Here is a 27,575-nt window from a genome sequence, read left to right as displayed (position 1 = left end):
GTGTTATATTGTTATATGTGAATTCTAGGTATTTGTAGTATTTTACTTGTTCTATCTCTTTGCCGCCTATTGACCATTTAGTTGGTTACCAAGATTTGGAAAAAACAATTTTATATCATATCATATCACATCATATCAATTTTATTTATATCCCACCCTCCCCGCCAAAGCAGGCTCAGGGCAGCTAACAACACAATCAATACATTAGTTTTACAAGGTATTTAAACAAAACTAACTAACACATTAATTAAAATGCTACTAAACTCTAAAATCAATAAAATTAATAAAATTAATATACTGGTGCTATTATACATATTTCATTAGCAGTTTCCCCTTAGTTGGTGAAGGCCAATCGAAAAAGGGTGGTCTTGCAGGCCCTGCGGAACTGTTCAAATTCCTGCAGGGCCCGCATATCCTCTGGAAGCTGGTTCCATAGGCGTGGAGCCATAACAGAGAAAGCCCGATCACGGGTGCTCTGAAGCTTTACCTCTCTCAGCCCGGGGATAGTTAGCAAGTTCTTCCCAGCTGACCTCAGTGCTCTCTGGGGTTCGTATGGGGAAAGACGGTCCCTAAGGTAGGCAGGTCCTCAGCCATATAGGGCTTTAAAGGTAATAACCAGCACTTTGTAACGAATCCGGTATATAACTGGTAGCCAGTGCAGTTCACGCAGCCCCGGCTGTATGTGCTCCCACTTTGGGAGCCCCAACAGCAGTCTAGTAGCTGCGTTCTGCACCAGCTGCAACTTCCGGGTTCAACACAGAGGCAGCCCCATGTAGAGGGCATTACAGTAATCCAGTCTCGAGGTGTCCATTGCATGAATCACTGTTGCCAGATCCCGACGCTCTAGGAAGGGAGCCAACTGCCTTGCCTGCCTCAGGTGAAAAAAGGCTGACTTGGCAGTGGCTGCTATTTGGGCCTCCATTGATAGTGAAGGCTCCAGTAAAACTCCCAGGCTCCTGACCCGGCACGCCATTTTCAGCGGCGCCCCGTCGAAGACCGGGAGAGGTATTTCCCCTCCCAGAGCGCCCCGACCCAGGCAAAGGACTTCTGTCTTCGCTGGATTCAATTTCAGCCCCCTCAGCCTTAACCAGGTTGCCACAGCCTACAGAGCCAGGTCTAAGTTCTTTGGGATGCAGTCAGGTTGGCCGTCCATTAACAGATAGAGCCGGGTGTCATCCGCATACTGGTGACACCCAAGCCCATACCTCCTGGCGATCTGGGCAAGGGGGCGCATATAGATATTAAATAGCATCGGTGAGAGAACTGCTCCCTGGGGCAACCCACAATTTAGTGTGTGCCTCTGGGACAGCTCACTTCTGATTGCCACCCTTTGTCCCTAATCCTCGAGGAAGCAGGAGAGCCATTGTAAGGCTGACCCCCTAACCCCAACATTGGCGAGGCGGCGGATCAGTAACCGATGGTCGACCGTGTCGAACGCAGCCAACAGGTCTAACAACATCAGCACCACCACACCGCCCCGATCCAGATTTGTCATAGTTCAATAGGAGCTTATTGTGTTAAGGAAGGTGATACTGCGAACAAGCAAATGCTTTAATCCAATTCTGGAACAAGATAGCAAGACTGAATCGTCCACATATAACAGTAAGGGAACATGTCTGGCACCAAGTTTTGGACTATGATGGTTAGTATCTGACAAAAAGGGAGCAAGATCATTATGAAAGAGGTTAAACAAAAAGGGGGCCAACACACAACCTTGTTTAACCCCCTTTCTTAACGGGATTTTTGACGTAAGATTGCCTGATAAAAAGCATTTGGCTTGACAAAAGTTGAAAGTATATAATTTTTTTCATGAGCATAAGGAGTCTTTTATCAATACTTGTTTGTTCCAGTTTATCCCACAACAGGTCTCTGTCAATTGAATCAAATGCTCCCTTTAGGTCTAAAAAGGCTACATACAATTTCATCTTTTTTCCCAATAATGTATTTGGAAATTAGATGGGACAAAGTATTACAATGATCAACAGTAGTTTTGCCTTTACAAAAACCCAGCTGTTCCGGACCAAGAATTTTTTCTCGTGTCATCCATTGTTCAAGTTTCCTCAGCAGATACTTAGAAAATAATTTACCGATGGTGGATAGGAGACTAATCAGACTGTAATTATTTGGAATGGCGGGATCTCCTTTTTTATACATTGGAACCACTATTGAATTAAGCCAGGCTTTAGGAATTATGCCTGTTCTGTCAATACTAGTAAAGAGAGATGTAAGCGGAGTAGCCCACCAATCTGGATCTAACTTTAGGATTTCAGAGGGAATAACATCTGGTCCTGCAGCTTTACCTGATTTCAATTGCAAAATTAGATCTTTAACTTCATCAGAAGTCACAGAGGGCCACTCCGGAAGATCTACCTGAGAAAGTTCGAAAGGTTTAGAAGTGTATAGTTTACTTTGGGAGAACATAGAGAAGAAATATTGGTACCAGACATTGGGGGAAATGGCAGACATAGAAGGGGCATCAACTCTATGGGCACCTGATACAATAGACCAGAATTTTTTAGAGTTCTTTAAGATTATGGCCTGGTATAGCTCCGCCCATTGAAGTTTAGCATAATCATTCTTTTTGCTTATAATAACCTGGGACAACTGATTTTTAAGATCAAAGTGCTCTGATGGTAAAGACAAAGCCCCAGAGTCGCGGTAACATCTGTAGGTGTTGCGCAACAGAGTTTTAACGGCTGTACATTCTTCATCAAACCAGGGCTGCAGAGATTTTATGTTTCTTTTCTTTTTTACATTTTTAGGTTTAACATTTAGTGAACTAAGGATGTTAGATACTAGAGAATCATAGGCTATTGTTAGCACTGAAGAATTCGTTGCGGTGGTTAAAACCCTTCTAAGATTCAAAAAGGAATGAGAATTTAAAAGTAACTGAGCTTCTTGTTTAGTCTGGCTATTCCAGCAGATTTTTGGTAAGGATGTAGACTCCAACAAGTGTATAGAGGGATTAAGGGAAGAGTCTGGGGAAGACTCTGTATGAAGGGTCAAGATAAGTGGAAGGTGATCACTAATAATGAGATCACCTATACAGAAATCTTTTATATTAAATTCTAGTGAGAAAGGGACAGTAATATAATCAATTATACTGCAACCTTTCTTAGAAATGAATGTAAAATCCCCCGAATGAGAAAATCTTTCCAAACCATTTAACCAGACCCTATTGTGTTGCATACAAAATTTGGCAAAGCAAATGCCTGCCAAATTTGAATAGCTATCTTTAGATTGCCTCCTATAGGAAAAAAAAGGTGGTAAGGAAAAAAAAGGAGGTTAAGGGCCTTAAAAAAGATTTTATCATCATTGCCCACTCTTTCATTAAAATATCCTGCTATTATTATTTCAAAAGAGGGAAATTTGGTTTCCAATTCTCTCACAATTACATTCAAACGTTCCCAATGATGTAAAAGGGCCGATTTATCTAGGGCAGGCGGGATATATATGTTTACCAAAATCATAGAAAGATTCCCATAAACAAGCTTGATAGCTTGTTCCATAACGCTTCCAGCCTGCAGGGGGATGCCTACAGAATTATGAAGAAGAAACACAAATATAGACAAACCCATTTGAAAACGGCCTCTTGAGTTGGTTCTAAAGGCTGGGAGCGAATAGGACTTATAACCTTCAAGATGAATCGGACTTTGGGACCAAGTCTCTTGGAGTAAGATGACATCAAAGTTCTTATGGTAACTAATAAATTCCGCATCTTTGGATTTATTCCACCAACCAGCCACATTCCACGAGATGATCTTAATGTCCGATAATGGAGAAGTATTTGGAATTGAAGACAATGAAGAGGATCTCAGTCAGTCATCTTGGGAAAATTGGTTTGGCAAGCAGGAAGAAACAAAAATCATACCTTCATTTTCAAGGCCCCTAGAAATATTTTTGCTAAGTTCACAAAGGCTTGGCCAGATGAAATTATCCTTAGGATTGATGGAATTGCCCATAGACGTGGTGGGCGCTGGATGGATTTCAGCAACGACCAGCCTTTCCGAAGGCTGCCTGATTTCAGGTTGGGGGTAAGTGGTTAGTGAAATCTCAGATGGGAAAGACGTGAAAATGGAAGCTTGTCCAGGTTTGTGGTTCATGAGGTACCATGAACCAGGACAAACCTCCCCTGCTTCACATGTTGGGGTTCATGAAGTTCATGGATTCCCTTCAAGTGGGTTTTGACAGCAGGCACCGTGCAGGCCTATACCCCGTGTGGCACCCACTTGCAAAATTCACATAAATGGAACTCTTGGGAGTGGGTGGGGGAGCAAGTGGGATCATATGGCCACCATATGGCCTCCCTGCTTCAGACAGCCCTAGATGTTGGCCTGCAGGATTATTAATATATGTGTCTAGGCCAGTTATGGGGCCACATATAGGATTTTTTTTCTCTGCAGCCATCATGGTATTTTAATTAATTTTACCTGATATTTTAACTTGTAACTGATGTATGATATTTCATGACTGTAATTTTGGTAAGTTGTTACTCGCCCTGAGCCCATTCTTGGGGATGGTGGGCTATAAATTGAATATAATAAATAAATAAAAATTATAGAAATGGCTTGCCTCTATTTCAGCCTGTAAGTAAGTGTTACCTTTTTAAAGGTTTTTTTTTATTTTTACTTAAGTTTTGAGGAAATTTAAACATTTCAGATTTTTCTGCACACCTGGGGAGTTTCCCAGAAAAATCTCTTTAATCTCCTTGTGGCTCCAATCTCCAAATTTAGCTATCTGAAGGTGGACCATGGATGGCTAATAGTATATAGATAAGGATAGGACTAGGTATCCTGTGTCAGGCAGGGAAGTAATAGCTTGGAGATGGGTGGGAGGACCAAGAGAGACTCCTGACTGACACCAGTTAACCTTAGCTTCAGGATCTGAGTCAAGGAGTGACCAGACTGGGGGACTGCAGAGATAAACTCATAAGGTCTACACTTTCAGTGTCACTTATCAATCTGGGGAATCAAGTTATGAAAGGATCAAACATCACAGTGTTTAACAAGGCTTTTCCAGAAAAAAAATGCCATCCCTTTCACTAGGACAAACAGCCTGTTGTTTCTGTAACTTTAAATTTAAATTTCTATCCTGCCCTCTCCGCAAGCAGACTCAGGGCAGCTAACAACATTCATTTTTACAGATTAAACCAATAAAAAATACAATTTAAAATTATTTAAAACATTTCATTACATGGTGCAGTATCTCTATAATATAATATAATATAATATAATATAATATAATATAATATAATATAATATAATATAATATAATATAATATAATATAATATAATATAATATAATATAATATAATATAATATAATATAATATAATATAAGCGGTGATCATATAGTGCTCTATAATGATGTAGGGTGGCAGCTCTCTCCCGGTTAAATCTCAAAGGCCTGTCGAAACAGTTCAGTCTTACAGGCCCTGTGGAAAGTAGAGAGATCACGCAGGGCCCTTATGGCCTCCAGGAGAGCATTCCACAATTCTGGTGCTGCCCTCGCTCGCATCAGCTGCAACCAGAAAGAATCCAGAAAGATCCAGAAAGAAAGATGGCGATGGTGGTAGAAGCCTAGCGCTAGGCCTCCCGCCGACTGACAACAAATTTAAGTTATAACAACAACTTTTTGATAATAACATAACAACAACGAATGGAATAGCAGATTACCATCAAAATTGTAGTGCCAGGCTGTGGTTGTCGGTGGTGCTGGAGGCGCGAGCAGCGAGCTACAGGGGCTATCGGAGCAGAGACGCCAAAACAGGGCTGGGATGCGGCCGCGGGCTGGCGTTTGGTGGAGACTGGGAGAGATCGGGCCGGTACCGGGAAGGAGAGCACGAAGAGCATGGAGAGCGCAGCTAGTGTGGAGTGCGGAGCTGGTCGGGGCCATGGGAGGGCTCCTGCTGAGCGCTGTGGAAGAGCATCGCTATTGCCCGGAGCATCGTTACTGCCCGGAGCCACTGAGGAGTTTCGCTACTGCCTGGGCTGACGCTGAGACTGAGAGTGGGTGTGGCCACAGACGAGCGGTCAAGACAAACCGACACAGTATCGGAGAGGACTGGGGCGTGGATTGGCATGATGAGGACTGAGAGGGGTGAATGGGGTTGCTGCGGAGGAGACAGAGTTATGGGGATGTGAGTGAGCGGAGGAGTGGATTGGTCCCGGGGCGTAAGTCTCGGTGAGCATCCTGGCCTCCACTTTCACCCCATTCCCCCCTCTTGTTCCTTCTTGCCCCCTCCTCGCCCCCACCCCCTTGCTCCCTACCCTCGCCCCCCCACGGCAGGGCTAGTAGCCGAAAAGTTCTCCTGCCAACGAAGCTCTATACGGGGCTTGAAGCCTGGGAGACCCAAAATGTGGACAGAGAAGTGTGACCATCTCCCACACCGGCACTAAGAACTATGCTCTACGAACTGCATCCACACTTTAAAAAAGAAAAACTGCACCTGCACTTTAAGATCTTTATGAAGCATCACTGACGTTTGTAAACTTGGACACTCAATTTTTAATTTCCCAATACCAACTCTCTCTCTCGGCTTGGCTTCGCGAACGAAGATTTAAGAAGGGTGCAATAGTCCACGTTTGCTGCAGGCTCGCTGGTGGCTGACAAGACCAATGTGGGACAGGCAGGTCCGGCCACAGCGGCTGCAGGGAAAAGTCTGATTTAGGGTTGGTCCTGTAGCAGTGCGATTCTTCCTCAATCTCCTTTTGTCCTCAAGACCAGCTATGCGTGTGTTCTCAAAGGAAGAGACAGCCTGGTGGATGGTGTGCCTCCATGCTTTGCGATCTGAGGCTAGGTCAGACCACTGGTGATGGTTGATGTGACAGGTGCTAAGGGATTTCTTCAAGGAGTCCTTGTACCTCTTCTTTGGTGCCCCTCTATTTCGATGGCCGGTGGAGAGTTCGCCATACAGGGCAATCTTGGGAAGGCGGTGGTTTTCCATCCTAGAAATATGCCCTGCCCAGCGCAGCTGCGTCTTCAACAGCAGTGCCTCGATGCTGGTAACCTCTGCCTGCTTGAGGACTTCAGTGTTGGTCACAAAGTCACTCCAGTGGATGTTGAGGATGGTGCGAAGGCAGCGCTGATGAAAGCGCTCAAGGAGTCGCAGGTGATGACGGTATAAAACCCACGATTCGGAGCCATAGATGAGGGTTGTCATCACAACCGCTTTGTAAACATTGATCTTTGTGCCTTTTTTCAGATGCTTGTTGCTCCACACTCTTTTGTGCAGTCGGCCAAATGCACGGTTTGCCTTTGCCAGCCTGTTGTCAATCTCCTTGTCGATCTTGGCATCTGAGGAGATGATGCACCCCAGGTAGCTGAACTGCTGGACTGTCTTCAGAACTGATTCACCCACAGTGATGCAGGGAGGGTGATAATCTTCCTGGGGTGCAGGCTGGTGGAGAACTTCTGTCTTCTTCAGACTAACTTCTAGGCCGAATAGCTTGGCAGCCTCTGCAAAGCAGGACGTCATATGCTGCAGAGCTGATACCGAGTGGGAGACGAGTGCAGCATCATCAGCAAACAGTAGCTCTCGGATGAGTTTTTCCATTGTCTTGGAGTGTGCCTTTAGTCGCCTCAGGTTGAACAGGCTGCCATCGGTGCGATAGCGGATGTAGACACCATCGTCCTCATCTAGATCTACTGCGGCTCTTTGAAGCATCATGCTAAAGAAGATCGTAAAGAGAGTTGGCGCGAGAACGCAGCCTTGCTTTACACCTGTGCCTATTGGGAAGGGCTCCGAGAGGTCGTTGCAGTGTCTGACTTGGCCTCGCTGGTCTTCGTGTAGCTGGATGATCATGCTGAGGAACCTTGGGGGACATCCTAAACGTTCCAAGATTTGCCACAGGCCTTTCCTGCTAACGGTATCGAAAGCTTTGGTAAGGTCGACAAAAGTCACATACAGACCCTTGTTCTGTTCCCTGCATTTCTCTTGGAGCTGCCTGAGAACAAATACCATGTCGGTGGTGCTCCTGTTAGCTCTGAAGCCGCACTGGCTCTCTGGGAGGAGTTCTTCTGCAATGGTGGGCACCAGTCTGTTCAGGAGTATTCTGGCAAGGATTTTGCCTGCGATGGAGAGCAGGGTTATCCCCCGGTAGTTGGAGCAGTCTGACTTTTCCCCTTTGTTCTTGTATAGGGTGATGATGATTGCATCGCGAAAGTCCTGTGGTAATTTGCCTTGTTCCCAGCAGGTGACAAGTACTTTGTGAAGTGAGCTATGTAGTACTGTGCCCCCATGCTTCCAGATCTCTGGTGGAATTCCATCAACTCCTGCTGCCTTGCCACTTTTCAGTTGCTTGATGGCTTTAACAGTCTCTGTAAACTTGGACACTCAATTTTTAATTTCCCAATACCAACTAACAGCACCTTAAGAACCAAACCCTACTTCATCCTCCTTAACTTTTATCCCCGCCATCTAACGACTATTGATCACCAACTAGGATTATTATTAATGAATTAACTTATAAATTGATTAGTAATTGGATCTTTCCACTATGTATTTATGTATTTAAATGCATATAGAATTAACTAATTAATTAATTATCTATTTACGTTAGCACCATAAATTTAAATTTAGATAGAAATTGGATTTTATTACAGTGCTAAGTAAGAAATTACCTACTAATCAAGCATAGGAAGATATCGATTAAATTATGGTGAATTAGATAACCGGGAATCGAGGACGAGGGTGGGCCAGGGACCCATGCTGTGTACCTATATAAACTAGTTAGGTGAATACGGCCATCCTATTACAACTACTGGAGAATAGGTGTGGATGTCCGGCCAGGGGATTCCAGTGCTCCTGGGGAGGGGAAGGTATGACGGTGGGAATAGACGGAGATGTAAGGGAAGGAGGCCGAGACAAAACAGTGTTCGGCCCCCTTCCAGTCTACTTCCCATCGCAACGGTGACAAGTAGTGGGACCAAGAGAAGTTGCCCGCGTCCAACATTGGTGTTATGCAACGTCAGGTCTATAAATAATAAGATCGAGACCATTAGGGACTTCCTGCTCCGGCAGGATGCTGACCTGGCTGGCGTGACCGAGACCTGGGTTCAAGAGGGGGAGACGATGGCGCTCTCCCAGATGACCCCCCGGGTTACTTGGTCTTTTACCAATCGTGGATTAGTGGGCAGGGGAGGGGTGGCGCTATTCATACGGGAGGGTTACTCCTTCCGGGCTCTCCTGGCCCCAACGATCGATGGTATTGAGTGTGTCGGCCTTGCATGGGATGTCGGAGAGAGGTTGGCGATCTGGCTGGTGTACCGTCCACCTAACGTACCGGCCAGCGCCTTACCATCCCTGATGGAGGCGGTGTTGGGCTGGGAGTTGGAGTACCCAGGGCTTGTGGTCCTGGGCGACTTCAATGTCCATGCCGATGAAGCGGCTTCCACTCAGGCGATGGATCTAGTGTCTTCCATGGCGACACTGGGACTCTCTCAATTTGTTACGACCCCCACGCACCAGGTGGGACACACATTGGATTTGATCTTTGCGACCAGGATTCAAGTGAACGAAATCGCAACTGAGGTGATACCATGGTCGGATCACTTAGCCCTCAAGGCTCGTATGGAGATGCTACCACAACCCTGTAAGGGTGAAGAGCCTATTTTGGCTCGCCTGCGGAGCCTGATGGACCAGGAACGGTTCCAAATGGCTCTTCGGGATCCTTGGCCCCCTGGCGATTCCCTTGACACCCTGGTTGATGCCTGGCAAGATCGGCTATTCGGGGTAATCAACGAAATTGCACCTCGACGTCCTCTGTGCCCTCGTTCGAGGCTGGCTCCTTGGTATACCTTGGAACTACGCCGACTGAAACAAGGACTCCGACGACTAGAGAGGCAGTGGCGGCGCACTCGTGATGAAGCAACGAGAACATCCTATAGAACATTTATGAGGTCTTATGAGATGGCAGTCAAAGCCACGAAGAAAAACTACTTCGCGGCCAAGATTGCATCTGCAAATTCACGCCCGGCACAATTGTTTAAAATAATTGGGCATTTAACCACACTGCCCCAGGGCAGACCAAATGCTAGAGAATTAGAAATAGGCTGTGAGGCTTTTGTGAAATTTTTTGCATACAAAATCACGTCGCTCCGCCAGGACCTGCCCATCACGTTGGATACAGTACATTAACTGGAGGCTCCGTGCCTGTCTTCCAGTTTAATTCTGGATCATTTCGACCCACTCAGCCTGGAGGAAGTTGATGGAATCCTCTGCGCGCCCTACAACTTGTGATTTGGACCCATGCCCCTCCTGGCTAATTAAATCTTGCCCGAGGGAGCTCAGATGTCCTTTACGGGACATCATAAATAGATCCCTCTTGGAGGGGCATTTTCCAACGCCTTTAAAAGAGGCCTTGGTCCGTCCCCTCCTGAAAAAAACGTACAGCAGACCCGGCCGAATTGGCAAATTACCGACCGGTCTCTAATTTACCGTTCTTAGGTAAAATTATAGAGAGGGCAGTGGTATTGCAGTTGCAGGGCTTTCTGGATGACGCTTCCATCCTAGACCCTTGCCAGTCTGGCTTTCGCCCGGGTCACGGGACAGAGACAGTACTGGTCGCCCTGGTGGATGACCTCCAACGGCATCTGGATCGGGGTGGTGTGGTGGTGCTGATGTTGTTAGACCTGTCGGCTGCATTCGATACGGTCGACCATCGGCTACTGACCCGCCGCCTCGCCGATGTGGGTGTTAGGGGGTCAGCCCTACAACGGCTTTTCTCCTTCCTTGAAGATCGGGGACAAAGGGTGGCAATCGGAGGCGAGCTGTCCCAGAGACGCACACTGGATTGTGGAGTGCCTCAGGGAGCAGTTCTCTCACCGATGTTATTAAATATCTACATGCGCCCCCTTGCCCAGATTGCCAGGAGATATGGGTTTGGGTGCCACCAATATGCGGATGACACCCAGCTCTATCTACTAATGGACGGATGGCCTGACTGCATCCCAGAGAATTTAGACCGGGCTCTGCAGGCTATGGCAACTTGGTTAAGGCAGAGTGGGCTGAAACTGAATCCAGCGAAGACAGAAGTCCTTTGCCTAGATCGGGGCGCCCGGGGAGGAGAAATACCTCTCCCGGTCTTCGATGGGGCACTGCTGAAAGAGGCGTGCCGGGTCAAGAGCCTGGGAGTTTTACTGGAGCTTTCATTATCAATGGAGGCCCAGATTGCAGCCACTGCCAAGTCAGCCTTTTTCCATCTGAGGCGGGCAAAGCAGTTGGCTCCCTTCCTAGAGCGCCAAGATTTGGCAACGGTGATTCATGCAACGGTCACCTCGAGACTAGACTACTGTAATGCCCTCTACATGGGGCTACCTCTGTACCGAATCCGGAAGCTGCAGCTAGTGCAGAACGCGGCGGCTAGATTGCTGTTGGGGCTCCCAATGTGGGGGCACATACAGCCTGGGCTGCGCGAACTGCACTGGCTGCCAGTTGTATACCGGATTCGTTACAAAGTGCTGGTTATTACCTTTAAAGCCCTATATGGCCGAGGACCTGCCTACCTTAGGGACTGTCTCTCCCCATATGAACCCCAGAGAGCACTGAGGTCAGCTGGGAAAAACCTGCTGAAAATTCCCGGGCCGAAAGAGGTGAAGTTGTAAAGTACCTGCAACCGAGCTTTCTCTACTATGGCTCCACGCCTATGGAACCAACTTCCAGAGGAAACGCGGGCTCTGCGGGACCTTGAACAGTTCCGCAGGGCCTGCAAGACTACCCTCTTCCGATTGGCCTTCATTGATTAAGAGGGAAACTGTTAAAGAACTCGCCATCGTAAACGTAAACGTAATCATAGCACTAGTGTATTTTATTAATTTTAGAATTTTAATCAGAATTTTAATTAAACTGTCAATGTAGTTTTATTTAATATTTGCATGACCAGTGTATGAAATTATGCTGTTAGCCGCCCTGAGCCTGCTCCAGCGGGGAGGGCGGGATACAAATAAAAATTGTATTGTATTGTATTGTAACCTAGCCTCCTTTGGTCCAGGGATGGACAATAGATTTTTTGTCCCTGAACGCAGTGCTCTCCGGGGAACATGTGGGGAAAGGCGATCCCGTAGATAGACAGGCCCCTGACCATAGAGGTCTTTAAAGGTCAGTACCAACACCTTGAAATGGACTCGGAACACAATTGGTAGCCAGTGCAGCTCTTTCAGCCTTAGGCATGAGTATGACGTGGGTGAGACATTGGGTATGATCAATTGGGCTTTTTGGCCTGCTGTAGCCAACCTCCACCCTTGGATTTAATGTGCACAATCACACAAGCACATCTGCTCCCTGCAACTCGCTCATCCTTACCTTGTGGTAGGATGACTCCCACACATGTTAAAGAGCCACCGGGAAGTTCCCAATGGGAAAGTTCTTGCTGCAACTCTGTGGCACATTACCGGCCATTTGATTGGCTCAGGTGCTCCATGAACATACAGGAGTGGTGTGAATGCTCCTCTCAGTACATGTGCATCCTGTTCCTGTGTCGGCTCCCAGGTGGGTGCCATCTGATTGCTATGGGACATCTCTAACTGAGGTTGCTTTTTAAAAGCCAAAAGACAACCACAGCAATCAGCTCATCTGATCCCACTCATTGTAGAGCCAGTGCGGTGTAATGGTTAAGAGTAGTGGATTTTAATATGGAAAACTGGGTCTGATTCCCCACTTCTCCACTTGAAACCTGCTGGGTGACCTCAGGCCAGTCACAGTTCTGTCAGAACTCTCTCAGCCCCACCTACCTCATAAGGTGATTGTTGGAAAGGAAAGAGATTGTAAGCCTCTTTGGTATACAGGGTAAACAGGGTATACAAAAAAACTCCTCGGCCGCCTTCCTTTGCCACTGCCTCTTTCACCTGCCTCAGGTGCTAGGGCCTCAGGTGCCACAGACTGGCAGCTGCCCCAAGCCCCCCACCCATGCCTGCCCTGCCACCACATCCCCAACCACAAGGAGAACAGGCACTGCAGTGTGGAAGAAGGGCTGGGCAGGCTCTGGCCAAGCCGGGCCTGCCCAGTGCGCTCTCAGAGGCAAAGAGCACCTTTGAGAGCACACTGCAGGGTGTTCTCCTCCCAGTTGTGCTCAGAGAAGCCATGCTGATGTCCTGCTGCTCTCACCTTGAAGGTGAAAGCAGCTGGGTGGGGCAAATTCCTCTCTGAGTCAGGCCTCCTTTGCAAGGGAAGCCCATTTTGGAGAAGCCGCACCGATACATCCACCTGGCTGCTTTCACCTTGAAGGTAAGAGCAGCCAGGAGTGGCATGTTATCCTCTGAGTTGGGCCTCCTTTGCAAGGGAAGCCCAGCTCAGAGAAGCCGCACCATTGACTATCTGTGCTTAAATTTGACTATCTGTGTTTAAATTTGACTATGTTTAAGTTCTAATTGACTATCTGTGTTTAAGTTTATCAACTGGTACTGTGAGCATAGAATGACTTTTTCCCTTCTCATGAATGGTTACCAGTGTAGAAATTCTGCAATGACTGAATGTCTTCTTGCTGCATCTTCACACTGAGAAGATAGATGACAGCTTTAAAATCAGTGCAGTTAGAGATCCTACTGCATGTCATTCTCTTGAATATTGAGAATGATCTATTATGATCTATCCTTGCTGTAAATATTCTAAAAGGTTCTCTATGAAGGTTCATTCGGAGAGTTTCAAGTGCAGCTCTTTATCATAACCATTCTGTATAAATATTCAATATTTTAATTTGAGAATCATCCTTCTCCATACCTTTAGTTCTTGTCCTTTTAAATGGGAATGGAGTGGGATTAAGGTGAGGGAGAAGAGTATGACAACATGACATAATCTCAAGACAATACTAACACTGATAAACATACAGCAGGTGCGTAAATTAATATTTGTAATTTAAAGAATATTAAATTCTGCTTTAATTCTTTGTGAGTAGAAATTGGCATTGTCTTAAATGTTTACTTTACAAATCTTGCAAAGAGCTCTGGGTGGTCAACATGAATCTCTGTCACAGCCTGTGGGGTGGCTTAAGCTGAGAAATAGGGGCTGATCCAGTGTCACCATGGCCAAATATATATTTACACCCAGCCAGGGATCTGAACAGTTGCCAAATACTTCAAACCACTTCATCCCACTGACTCTCCAAAGGTATGACATTCAAAGAAAGATATAACTAAACTTCTCAATTTTACTCTGAAGGAAATATGGTTTGATTGATCTACGTATAGTCACAGAACAGATAATTCAAAAGCTGTAACATCCATGGAAACAGTCTACAGATACTTACCCCTCCAAAAAGGCAATGGCACCATTAATTTAGTTTGTATTGAGAAGGATTTGTGGGTCTGGTAAAAAGTGCTTCGAGAACTTCAGGTCATATTAAATATTTATAGTTAATCTCCACAAAGTACCACTTCACAATACTTGCTCTAATTAAAAGGACAGTGTCAACTTGAATTTTTTAAAAACTTGTTTTATAAACTTTATTTTTGTGATAGGCTATCATTTCAGCAGTCAGTGTTCAAATAAAAAAAGAGATGCATCTGTTTGATATTTTGTTTATTGTTTCTCCATTTTTGGAACATGACTCTATAACATGGGCTGGTAAAAATCATTCATTTCTCCAAACCTTTCTACATACACCTCCTACTTTCATTCATTTTCCAGTCTTTGGGTTGCCAATCTACGTTATATAGAAAATATATAGAGATATTTTGAACCATTTTTGCACCGGTATGGCACATTAATCCATATTTGCCAGCCAAACAACATGAATTCCTTCCCTCTTCTGTCCTTTATCGACTGTCAAACTTTAAGTTTAAAGATCCTTGGGGCAAGGGGCTCATATACAGAGTGATATGGCTGCATTAATAACATTATAAATCAACAAAATATTAAAGTTTGCTCACAATTGGAGCATTCTATGTTAGAAAATCCTATAAAACTAAATAAAGCCTGAAAGAAATTATGTTTGCCATGGGCTGTTCAAGTGCTCTGACTGAAAGCAACTACAAAGATTATTTTGGCAAGGGGATAATTAACAAGGTTCCAGACACTATGTATGTGCCCTCTTCCCTCAGTTTCTTTAATGTTTGGCAGAGTGAGTAAACATATTCTTTTTTCATACATTTCAATGTCAAGGACTGGAATATTATCAAGATTTAACTTTGGCATAGCTTGCCAAATTGACTAAAATATAATTCGCAAGAATTTTATTATTATTTTATCAGTGAAATTGAGGCCATTTTGCTCTTTCTGAAATGTATCAGGAATTCAGGAAAAAGAAATACAGTACTTTCCATCTGCTTCTAGCTGTTTCTAAATCCCCAAAATTGAAAACAGAACAATTTGAAGAATAACACTGGGATTTGCTGATAAGTAACATGCTTTCTCGACATGAAAATAACCTGCAACATTTTCAGAAAGAAAGTTTAATTGAAAATAGACAATTAATATAACATAAAATGCAAATACTGAAATATTATTTTCTGCTCAACTCCAAAACAGCTTTTTAGCACTGATTTTCAGTATAATGTCCTCTACATGAAATACATATAGTGTGATCAATGTGCATTTTCATCACTAAAATATATGTAAACTTACGTAATGCAAAAATCTGAGTAAATCCCATTGCCTCCCTTGTATTCAGAAGGTGGATCCCTAAATTTCAACTAAATCCTTAATCTCTGTCTCCTCTGCCAGTCCTGGGCCATGACCCACCATGTAGAGTGCACTCTAACACAGCAGACCATTAGCTGAAAGAGAGCTGAATGTGCCTCTTGTGCAACACTCTGGTAGCTTTTTTCCTTGTGCATATAGAAGAGGATAGCTTGTGTTCCTAATAAGCACTGCCTAGAGGCTTTCATTCCATATGTGTCTTTCATACAGATTACACAAATTATGTAAATGCACAGCAAATATGAAATATATGAGGAGTGTATGAAAGGCAAAGTAGTAGAGACAGTATTGTATATGAAAAAGTTTAAATGCACACGTATAACTTACAAGCATACTTTTCATCAACAGTTTTCACAAGCTGTTGCTAGCAAGTTTTGAGTCAAGAAAAGAACATAAGAGAAGCCATGTTAGATCAGTCCAATGGCCCATCCAGCCCAACATTCTGTGTCACACAGCGGCCAAATATATATATATATATATATATATATATATATATATATATATATATATATATATATATATATATATATATATATATATATATATACACACACACACACACACACACACACACACACACACACACACTGTGGCTAATAGCCACTGATGGACCTCTGCTCCATATTTTTATCTAACCCCCTCTTGAAGGTGGCCATGCTTGTGGCCACCACCACCTCCTGTGGCAGTGAATTCCACATGTTAATCACCCTTTGGGTGAAGAAGTACTTCCTTTTATCCGTTTTAACCTGTCTGCTCAGCAATTTCATCGAATGCCCACGAGTTCTTGTATTGTGAGAAAGGGAGAAAAGTACTTCTTTCTCTACTTTCTCCATCCCCTGCATTATCTTGTAAACCTCTATCATGTCACCCCGCAGTCGACGTATCTCCAAGCTAAAGAGCCCCAAGCGTTTCAACCTTTCTTCATAGGGAAGGTGTTCCAGCCCTTTAATCATTCTAGTTGCCCTTTTCTGAACTTTCTCCAATGCTATAATATCCTTTTTGAGGTGCGGCGACCAGAACTGCACACAGTACTCCAAATGAGACCGCACCATCGATTTATACAGGGGCATTATGATACTGGCTGATTTGTTTTCAATTCCCTTCCTAATAATTCCCAGCATGGTGTTGGCCTTTTTTATTGCAAACGCAGACTGTCTTGACATTTTCAGTGAATTATCTACCACGACCCCAAGATCTCTCTCATGGTCAGTCTCTGCCAGTTCACACCCCATCAACTTGTATTTGTAGCTGGGATTCTTGGCCCCAATGTGCATTACTTTGCACTTGGCCACATTGAACCTCATCTGCCACGTTGACCCCCACTCACCCAGCCTCAGCAGATCCCTTTGGAGTTCCTCACAATCCTCTCTGGTTCTCACCACCCTGAACAATTTAGTGTCATCCGCAAATTTGGCCACTTCACTGCTCACTCCCAACTCTAAATCATTTATGAACAAGTTAAAGAGCATGGGACCCAGTACCGAGCCCTGCGGCACCCCACTGCTTACCATCCTCCACTGCGAAGACTGCCCATTTATACTCACTCTCTGCTTCCTATTACTCAGCCAGTTTTTGATCCACAAGAGGACCTGTCCTTTTACTCCATGACTCTCAAGCTTTCTAAGGAGCCTTTGATGAGGAACTTTATCAAAAGCTTTCTGGAAGTCAAGGTAAATAACATCTATCGGGTCTCCTTTGTCCACATGTTTGTTCACCCCCTCAAAGAAATGTAACAGGTTAGTGAGGCAAGATCTTCCCCTACAGAACCCATGCTGAGTCTTCCTCAATAACCCGTGTTCATCAATGTGCCTACTCATTCTGTCCTTGATAATGGTTTCTACTAACTTTCCCGGTATTGAAGTCAGACTGACTGGCCTGTAATTTCCCCGATCTCCTCTGGAACCCTTTTTAAAGATGGGGGTGACATTTGCTACCTTCCAGTCCTCAGGAACAGAGGCAGATTTCAATGAAAGATTACAGATTTTTGTTAGAAGATCCACAAGTTCAACTTTGAGTTCTTTCAGAACTCTCGGATGTATGCCATCCGGACCCGGTGACTTATTAGTTTTTAATTTGTCTATTAGTTGTAGGACCTCCTCTTTTGTCACCTAAATCTGACTGAGGTCTTTCAACACCCCTTCCAATATTAGTGGTTCTGGGGCGGGCAAACACTTCTCATCTTCCACGGTGAAGACAGAGGCAAAAAATGCATTCAGCTTCTCAGCCATTTCCCCATCCTCCATCAGTAATCCTTTTACCCCATGGTCATCCAAGGGCCCCACTGCTTCCCTGGCTGGTTTCCTACTTCTAATATACTTGAAGAAATTTTTATTGTTGGTCTTTATGTTTTTGCAATATGCTCCTCATAGTCCCTTTTTGCCTGCCTGATCACAGTCTTGCATTTGATTTGCCACTGCCTGTGTTCCCTTTTATTAATCTCATTTGGACTGGTTTTCCACCGCTTAAAGGAGTCCTTCTTACCTTTTACAGCTTCCATTACTTTGTTTGTTAACCATGCTGGCCTCTTCTTATACCTGTTTGTGCCTTTCCTAAGATAAAAGTTATCTGAGCACTGAATTCTTGAGGTAGCTTATTATTCCATGTCAGAGTTGCTATTCCAGAAAAGAGGAAGTTTCTACCAAAAACGTATAATGAAATATTACCTGGTAAGCGTCATGATAGAAGATAATCTACAACGGATTCTACAATCCTCCCAAACTTTGCTAAAACATTCAAGAAGACAGAGAAGGAGATCACACTAAGGACTACCTCCTTTAAGGCAACAGATGTCACTTGAAATGAGATGATCCAAGAACTATTTTGTGGAAAGAGGGGAAATACACAAACTGCAATCCTCACTGCCTCCTTTAAAGCAGCAACTATCTCTTTAAAGCTGGGCTTGAACATTTTTGCTTCTGCTTAAGTGCCCTAGAAAATCTCAAAAAGGCAGCTGGGGGGTGCAGCAATTCCCCCCCCCCCATGAAAACAAAGCATTCAATTTTGTTTTGGGATTAATAAAAATTATTTGTCTTTAATTAGAATTTGGGGTTTCCAAAGATCCACATTCTGAGAACTTGAAATACTTAGCATAAAGGAACTTACATTGTTGCCTTCTGTGTAGCTTTCTTTGGAGCAAAGACATCTGTAAGGGTTAACACTTGTGTCACAGAGATCAGCGTGGCCATGACAATTACACCTGCAAAACATAGCTATTTAGAAAACAGCACTGATGTAATGTTTGGAAGACCTCTCTTATTTTCACATGGTCATAAATGTATTGCCTGCTTCTCTTAAGAATAACCATCACAGAAAAGAGCATTTTAAGTGCAGTGAGCATTTCATGTTCTTCTCTATTCAACATTTATAAATGTCAAGTGAATGCTGCTTTCCAATGGAGAAAATTGACAGGATGGGGCTGTAGACCAACTATTAAGTGATCAAATGTGCATTTATGTGCTTTCATTACATACTACGGAGATGTAAGGCCTTAATTATTAATTACAGAGAGCACCTGTGTTTTCAACAGTAACCTTTTCATCTGTAACAATATGTACATTTGTCTTAAAATCATTCAGGACATCTATTTATTATTTATAACAGCCTTATATTACTTTTCTATCTAAATGGTGCCCAGCAAGAATACAAAATAAAACCATATTATATATACACATTTATATGCTGCCTTTCTGCTCAATAAGGACCAACTAGGCAGCAAACAATTAAAAACTAGCAATTACAAACAAAAAAGAACAGTCAGGAGGGGTACACCAGACAAAAGAGGAAAAGGTTCACCTAGTGGCAGAAGATAATGATCAAGGAGAATAGATAAAATTCTCATAACCTTGGCACCATGACAGAGGCCTTTTGGGGTGTTGTAACCCATCTATCATCAGATGGCAGCAGTACCCAAAGCAGAACCCCTGAAGATAATTATTATGGTTTGTAGGTTTGCATGGGAGAAGGCAATTCTTAAATTACCTAGGTTATTTATGGGCACAATGCAGTAAAAAAACTAACCATGACTGGCTTGCTACGTCAAATGTCTCACAAATTATGAAAATGCATGTGGACTTGAAGTCAAAGTAGGTGTGTCTCTGGGCGATCCAATAATGTCTTTCACATAGATTTTAGGCATAAAATCTGCCACAATGTGCCATGATTCAGATCAGGAGTTTGATACTGAAGGCGTTGACACTACTACATCTGCAATTCTGAAAACATTTTCCTGGAAGTAAACCCCATTAAATAAAATGGGATTTACTCCTGAGTCCCATCTAGGATTATTCCCCATGTCTGCTCAATTAAAATGACTCTTGCAAAGTCATTATATTATCCATGGGAAAATCACAAGCCCCAAATGGTTACATGTGAGCCCCAAGCCCCCAGTGGTTACATGGTTACATGTCACCAAGTCACAACCAGCTTATGCTGGTCCTATAGAATATTCAAGGCAAGTGTTTAAGTAGAGGTGTTTTACCAAATTCTTACTGGATGGCCTCCCATCCAAGTACCAGCCTTGCTTATCATTTCAGAACTGATAAGTTTGGGCTATACTATACCCTCTCCACATCTAATTGTTATATATGTCAATATATTTAAACGATAAAAGCTCTGTAACCTGCCTTATCTAAATAAATAAAACTTTAAAAAAAACCAAGCCTATGGCTATTCCTTACTTCAGTGACTATAATTTCATTTTGATTGCTAAAAAACCCTTGATTTATATTTTAATCATTTATTTTTAAAAACCACATCTTTCACTAGAGACTCAGTCATTACTTAATTTGCATTTTATTTACAGTGTGTAATTATGTCTTCAACAAGACTACCGACTAAACATATACAATAAAGTTGTCAGTCACATATAATGTAACACTTCCACTGACAGAAGCCTCATTTTATGGGGTAAAACTGACTGACAAAGAGTTTAGTGATTATTAAGACCATTATAACTGCCATGTTTGGTATTCCATAATAAAACTGAGCAGCGCCACTAGAGCAAAGCTTCAGTCAGGCTTTCAGTTGTGCACACTGATCTGTAAGAGGTAGGAAAACCAGAAAAGAATTTTAAAAACAGTTTCCCCTTCAAAAAATGTTAGCTGTATTTAAAAAACAGTTATAGGGTGGATTCCAAGCCATTTTGTAGGGGCCATTTTCTGATAAGACTTGAGTCGTATTGTTGGTCTTCTTTGCCCTGATTTTCTGTTGATATTTCTCTTGATTGTATAAGTCCCTGTTCTTGCAACCTTTACTTTTAAAAGTTACTCTACATCCCAGTAAATTTCCATAACCGCCCTGAGCCCATTAGGGGAGGGCGGGATATAAATTTGATAAAATAAAATAATAAAATAAACAAGGGGTAATAGCATTTTGCATCTGAAATTAGCACCATTGTACCACTTCATCTCTTCATTTGTAAACCATAAAAAAACTGATCCCATAATATGGTTGGAGAGCCAGTGGTGTATTAATTTGAGTGCTGGACTATGATCTGGAAGACCCAGGTTCACATGCTTTTAGCTGAGGCCGTGAGCATCTATTCTTGATCTGGTTGGCCTCTCTGGCCAGCACTGTCATCTGTGCTAGGAATTGTTATAAAAACTGCCATCCCTATGAGATATCATGATGTGAGATGGCTAGGCTGGGCAATATGAGATGTCATGGTAATCTGAGTGTTGTTGAGTTTTAAAATGTTTTTATTGTATTTTATTGTTTTATTATATGTTGTACTCCACCCTGGGCCCTACGGGGAATGGGCGGAATAGAAATTCACTAAAATAAAATAATGCCCACTCTGTCACAGAAACTTGTTGAATAAACTTGGGACAGTCAATGGCTGTGGTCACGCTACTGGCTTGGCACAGTCTGGCCGTGCTTCTGATTAAACCATTTTATTTTGTAATTTGAAGTTTTGATCAGACATCCCACCCTGAACCAGCTTCATCACACACTAGCACTGTGGTTGATTGTTCAGATTACTGAGGCATCCTTTTTGTGTGTGCTTCTTTCATGCATGCACATAAGCATGTATCTGAAGCTCTGCTCCTTTTTGACAGTTCTGCAACCCCTCTGCCAAGTACTGCAGCCCCTCTCTGTCACATTGCTTCTCTTCCTTAGAATACATGTGGGAAAGTGTAAGCATCATGCAGATTTACATGAGTCCGCTTGCGGAAAGGGCGGGATATAAGTCGAACGTAATAAAATAAAAATAAATAAAATAAAACATGAGAGTTTGCTTGCGGGAAAGTGGAATAATTTCAACAGTTTGCTTGGGGGAAAGTGGAATAAGAACATAAGAGAAGCCATGTTGGATCAGGCCAGTGCCCCCATCCAGTCCAATACTGTGTGTCACACAGTGCCCAAAGAAACCCAGGTGCCATCAGAAGGTCCATCAGTGGGGCCAGGACACTAGAAGCCCTCCCACTGTTGCTCCCCCAAGCACCAAAAATACAGAGCATCACTGCCCCAGACAGACAGTTCCAACAATTTGGGATGGGGAGTAGAGTTGCCAGGCTCCTCAGGCTCCCTGACAATATGAGAGTCTATTTAGGGACTATTTCTATGGCTTTCCAACCCAAAGAAACAGGAGGGGTTAGGGGGGATTGTTACTCAAAAGCATCTCCCCTGGGGGCTTCCAATCCCGACAGTGTTGGGTACAGAAATGTGCAAGCAGTGATTACAAACCCTGGGACAAGGATTCACTTATGAACACATCTGATCTTTTAAAAAGTGGTGTAATTGAAAGTTCACACTTCCCAACCACCTTGAATTTGCAACAGGGGAGTTCAGATATCCAGAAATGCAGAGTGAAAGCACTGACATCCATACCAGATTTTCCTCAGTGCCTAAGAATTCTGATTCAAAAGCAGGTCAGAATGGGGTACCAACAGCTGGGGAACGGGAGGCAGATGTTGCTGTCTGATCATGCACTTTAAATCCAGAAGGGAATAGCAGTGACATTGGATCAAACTGCTCATCTGACTGCAGCCTAACCTACCTCTCAGGGTTGTTGTGAGAATAAAAACAAAAGAGGAGATAATGATGTTGTAAGCTGCTTTGGGTCCCTATTTTGAAGAATAGCAGAGTATAAATATCTAAAATTAAATTAAGGCATAAAATACAGCAACCTTGCTGAGGCTTCCTGAGAACATTGTGCATGCCCCCTTGCGTTTTCCAGAAGAAAGGCAGGGTTTATAAAGCCTATATCTAAATACTTTTATCAATTAATACTTCATTTTTAAATAAAGAGTAACTTACCTCCCACTGATAGTAATTTCATCTATTCCATAGTATTTATGTTTAAAATTAACCCAAGGCTCAATAGTGTGATACTGGCCAAATAAATGAATCTTTACTTCTGTGGCTTTTACAAACTCTTGAAGTTCAGGGGTATTGTAGAAATCATTGTACCCTGGTCGACGATTTGGTTCTGGTGTGAGAATGCTGAAAGTAATATTTCCATGGGAATATGGTGTCATGCTGTTTAAAAATGAAAAGCAAACAAAATGCCTTTCTTTAGATGCTTAACCAGAAATGAACAGTACTCTTCATATATTCAAAGCAGTCTGGAATTGGTCAACCACAGTTTTTCAGAGGAAAATGTCATGCAAATGAAATCCAAAGAAACTAGTAATTTTTAAAGACATCAAAGAATTACATTTCTGTGTTCCTCTATCTAAGCTACCACTCAGATAGCAAGGTGCTGTCTGCAATGAGTTACCAATCTGGAAGTGGAAATGTGACACTTAGGTTTGTAAATATGTTGTCATCAAATATTTCTCCACAGCTCTAGTGGCTACAAACACAACATGAAAGTGGAACAATTACATTTGAACTTGTGTTACCTGACACGTTTTCCAGAATATATGAAATAGCATCTGTGAAAAATGTTGCTGTGGGTAAAGGGTTATCTTGAATTGTCTTTCTCTCATGCTTGGCAGAGAAACAGAAATCTTTAGTCCAGTCCTACAAATCAGAACAGCTCTGCTCTCTTCCCTGGACTGCATAGAAGTGACCATTACTACCTGCTTTTAAACACTGCTTCATGTCAATAAAACTCATGGACTGATGGAAGAAAAAGAGAACAATATGAAAGGATGGTGGATGACAACAACATCCCATTGATAAGTCTTTCAGAGACTGAGATCAGTAACCTGATCTTCTAACTCATAAAACTATTCCCATATGTCTTCCTAACAAGTATATTTATTTTATTTTATTTATTTATACCATACACTATGTCACAAGTGGGTTCAGGGCAGCTCACAAGAGAAACCCATCAAAACAATAAAAAACAGTAAAAACAGTAAAACAATGGATGGCACAATAAAACAGCAGCAAAACCCCATGCCTCATGTCAAACAGAGATGGGTATCCCATGAAGCTCCAGTGCCCAATTCATATTCAATAGGGCACTGAGGAAGGGGCCATCAACAGGGGATGCCTGAAGGATTGAATGTCTGCCACCTCAACTAAAAGCATGGCAGAACAGCTCCACTTTACAGGCCCTGTGGTACCATAGTAAGTCTCAAGTGGAAGCATGTTCCACTAGGTTGGCACAGTAAATTTCAGAAGTAAAAATCAGAAGTGTATGCAGAATGGACCCTAGTATTCAATCAGCAGCAGTTGATGTAACACCAGCTGAATGTGTGCCTGCAGAGGCATCACCATCAGAAGACATGCTGCTGCATTCTGCACCTATCTGGAATGTCTAGAATTTCAGGCTCATGGGTAGCCCCACATACAGCAAGTTCCAGTAATCCTACCTGGAAGTGGCCAGTGCATGGATCATCATAGCTAAGTCATGAGGAGTGAGATAGGAAGTCAGTTGCCTGATTAGCCAAAGATGATAAAAGGCCAATCTGACAAATGAAGTGACCTGGGCCTCCATGGAAAGGGAGGAATTCAGCACCACCCTGAGGCTTTGTACCCTCGGTGCTGGAACCAGTGTTACCCCACCAAATGCCAGGAGCCCAATTCCTAACCCTAGTCCCCCATGTCTCAGGTATAGACCTCCATCTTTGTAGGACAACTTCAGTCAACTCTGCAGCAATCATCCAGCTATGGCGCCCAACACTCTGTCCAAAATACCTGAGGTGGAGTTCAGCCATCCATCAATCAACAGATAGAGCTGGGTAGATCCACCCAGTTTTATTCCAATTAGAATTTATTCCATTTTAGTCCAAGGTTTTGCTTCCACAACCTTCTGTCAAATTTCATGCAATTTCAATGGAATAGAACACAAAGATTAAGGGGGAAAATAAATCATGTGTGTAGAACTTCAGTAGCCCTGAGAATTCAGATCCTGGAAAAAGTTAGACAAAGCACTGTACCCTACCTGCAAACCAGAAGGAGGAAACTATGCTCTTTTGCAACCCAGAAAAAAAAGTGGGGCACCTCTTCAGGGAGTAGTTTTGCAGTGAAGTCAGATGACAGGCTAGGCACGGTTTGGCCACACCTCTATTTTATCAGATGGTATTTGTTCTGAAGAGGTTTGTCCAAACATTCCACCCTTAACCATGCACTTGCTCTGTGGCTGACCATTCAGATTATTGCTGTGTGGTAACTATGGAGTGGGAGGGTGGGTGGCACCCACTTTTTGTTTATCTTTCACACCTGTGCATAAATGCATAGCCAAAGCTCCAGCTCCTTTTTGACAGCTCTGCGATCCCCCCCATAAAGACTGCACCTCTCCTTTGCTGTGCTTCTCTTCCTCTGAATACATGGGTGTAGGAAGTGTAAGCATCACACAGCTTTACATGAGAGTAGCCCCACTGACTTCAGTACATTTACTCTTGTGTCAATAATGGGATGCTCTCAAACAGCAACTCTGAAGCAAAAAAAGGGGCGGGGCCTAACTTGGCTTTCCAACCTCATGAAACAGGAGAGAGTGTTAAAGTGTCACTTAAAAACAACTCCCCTGGGGGTTCCTGATACTCACAGAGCGTTTTGGTGCAGAAACATACAAGCGGTAATTCAAAACCCTGCTTAGAACTGCTTATGTGCACATTGCTAACTGATTTTTTAAAAGGAGGCAAAAAACAGAAGGGAAGACTTCCAAAATGGCTTGTCTTTGCAACAGGGGAGTTCAGACAGCTGGAAATGTGGGGTGAAAGCCCTGACATTTCCAAATATCGGACTTTGCCCTGTGCCAAATAATTCTGGTTCGAAGATGGGTGAGAACAAGGTGCCAATGACTGGTGTATGGGAGGCAGACATTGCTGTCTGATCATGCATTTTATATCTGGAAAGGAACAGCAATGACACCAGATCAAACAGCTCATCTGAACTCAGCCTTTATGAAGTTTCTTTCTATTCTCTCTCTTTTTTTTGTTTTGCATCATAGAGGTGAGATTTTCCTGGAATCCCTGAATTTTCAAATTGCAGAAGTACAGACCTTAGAGACTTCAAAGGAAAAAAATTATACTAACGTTCATGGTAGTGGACACCAAGAAAACCCAGACACAAAAATAGAAAATTCCCAAAAGTCAGAACTCCCAGACTGCTCTTCGATCTCACATATAATGGGTTTCAATCCAAAAAGGAATCTCATAGGGGAAAACAAAGGAATCATCCCTAATAAAATGGCCTTTAAAACATGTTGTTTTGATCTTCACAATCATGTGTAAAATCATTTGTTACATGCATGAGTAGACTCCCCCCCCCCTTTTTTCTAATGTGTCACTTGCACCTAATCTAGCAGAAACAAAACTCAAAAATATCAGAAGGCTCCAGGACTACAGGAATTCAGCCAAGCTTCAGCCAGAAGGAATAGCATGCCTGATCATATCTATATGGCCTATGATAAATTTCTCCCTAAATATTTGATTAAAAAAAAACTTTCAAAAGGCTGTGATGATTGAAACTTGTTTGTAGCTTTGCATGATTATGAAATACGGCTGGTAGAGCAGAATTTTTATTTGTATCTTTAGCACAGAGTAACATTTTGTTAATCTCTTCTTTAAAATTACAACAGAAGAGCACATTTGCCAACACTTAATATACAGAAGACTTTAGAAGCATTTTAAAATGAAGGTTACTGTACATCTTCCCTGCATAATTTTGCTCACTTGAATCACTTCCTATTATCATTCATGCCATGTAATTGAAGGAAAAACAATGTTCCACTATAAAACATTTATGACATATCACTCCTTAGGTCTGAAATTCCTTTTACAAAGAATAATGTTTTTGTTACAGTGTTTTAAAATATTTGGATTCTTTACTCTCCCCCCCCCCCCCAATTTGCTCAGCCAATACATTTAGCAATTCTTTCCAACTGTCCTCCATTGGAATGGTAACAACAATGCAAATTATGATTTTCTGTAAAACCAATGTACCCTCAGTGACCTCTTGTTCCTCCCTTAGAATGTTGAATTGTGAAAACCCAGATAAAGATGCTGACACTTTAAAAGCATTGCTGCTAAGACTGAAAGAGCAAACAACAACAATAAACACCTACTGCACCTGGAGGAATGGCCCCAGATGGCTTTTGAGACAAGTGCAACATACATTTGATGCTGACTAGGTCCTGAATTCTCCCAGGACTTGGTGCTATCAGACAGGTATGGCTGAAGCCAGACATCTCTCTCCCCCTCTCTCTCTCTTAAACTGCACAATACACAAAACAAGGTTCATGGAAGGGCAAGACAACTATTGGGTCTCATCCTCAAGTACAACTATGACTATCTGGTCTACTACAAAGTTTGAAAACTTGTGGGTATTTTAATGTGCAACATATAGATGAAAACAGTAGGTTTGTTTTGTTTTGTTGTTTGGTTTGAGTGGGCTGAAGGTGATTGTTGCTGATTGATTAGGAGTAGCTGTGTTCTGGGGCAGACTGAAGCCCCACCGTCTTTGCATTATTAAGCTGAACCTTTTGCCAGAGCCGAAGGGCGAGAGCCAAAGGGCTCTTGGCCTGGGGACTGTGTAAGGACTAGGAACCC

General features: G+C 43.1%; 1 protein-coding gene across 1 annotated transcript in view; it reads right to left on the bottom strand.

Annotated features, from left to right (window-relative positions):
• Positions 1 to 27,575, bottom strand: part of USH2A (usherin) — a 1,244,521-nt gene that overhangs the window by 1,049,798 nt on the left and 167,148 nt on the right. Inside the window, exons 8-9 of the mRNA XM_060246775.1 lie at positions 22,888 to 23,109; positions 18,733 to 18,826 (exon numbers count right to left, since the gene is read on the bottom strand). Coding sequence (XP_060102758.1) covers positions 18,733 to 18,826; positions 22,888 to 23,109 — 316 coding nt within the window. The remainder of the gene's footprint in view (positions 1 to 18,732; positions 18,827 to 22,887; positions 23,110 to 27,575) is intronic.

Source organism: Heteronotia binoei, chromosome 1 (genome assembly GCF_032191835.1).
Source record: "Heteronotia binoei isolate CCM8104 ecotype False Entrance Well chromosome 1, APGP_CSIRO_Hbin_v1, whole genome shotgun sequence".
Classification (NCBI taxonomy): domain Eukaryota; kingdom Metazoa; phylum Chordata; class Lepidosauria; order Squamata; family Gekkonidae; genus Heteronotia; species Heteronotia binoei.
The sequence above is the reverse complement of the archived record's forward strand: the minus strand, read 5'-3'. Positions and strand labels throughout refer to the sequence as shown.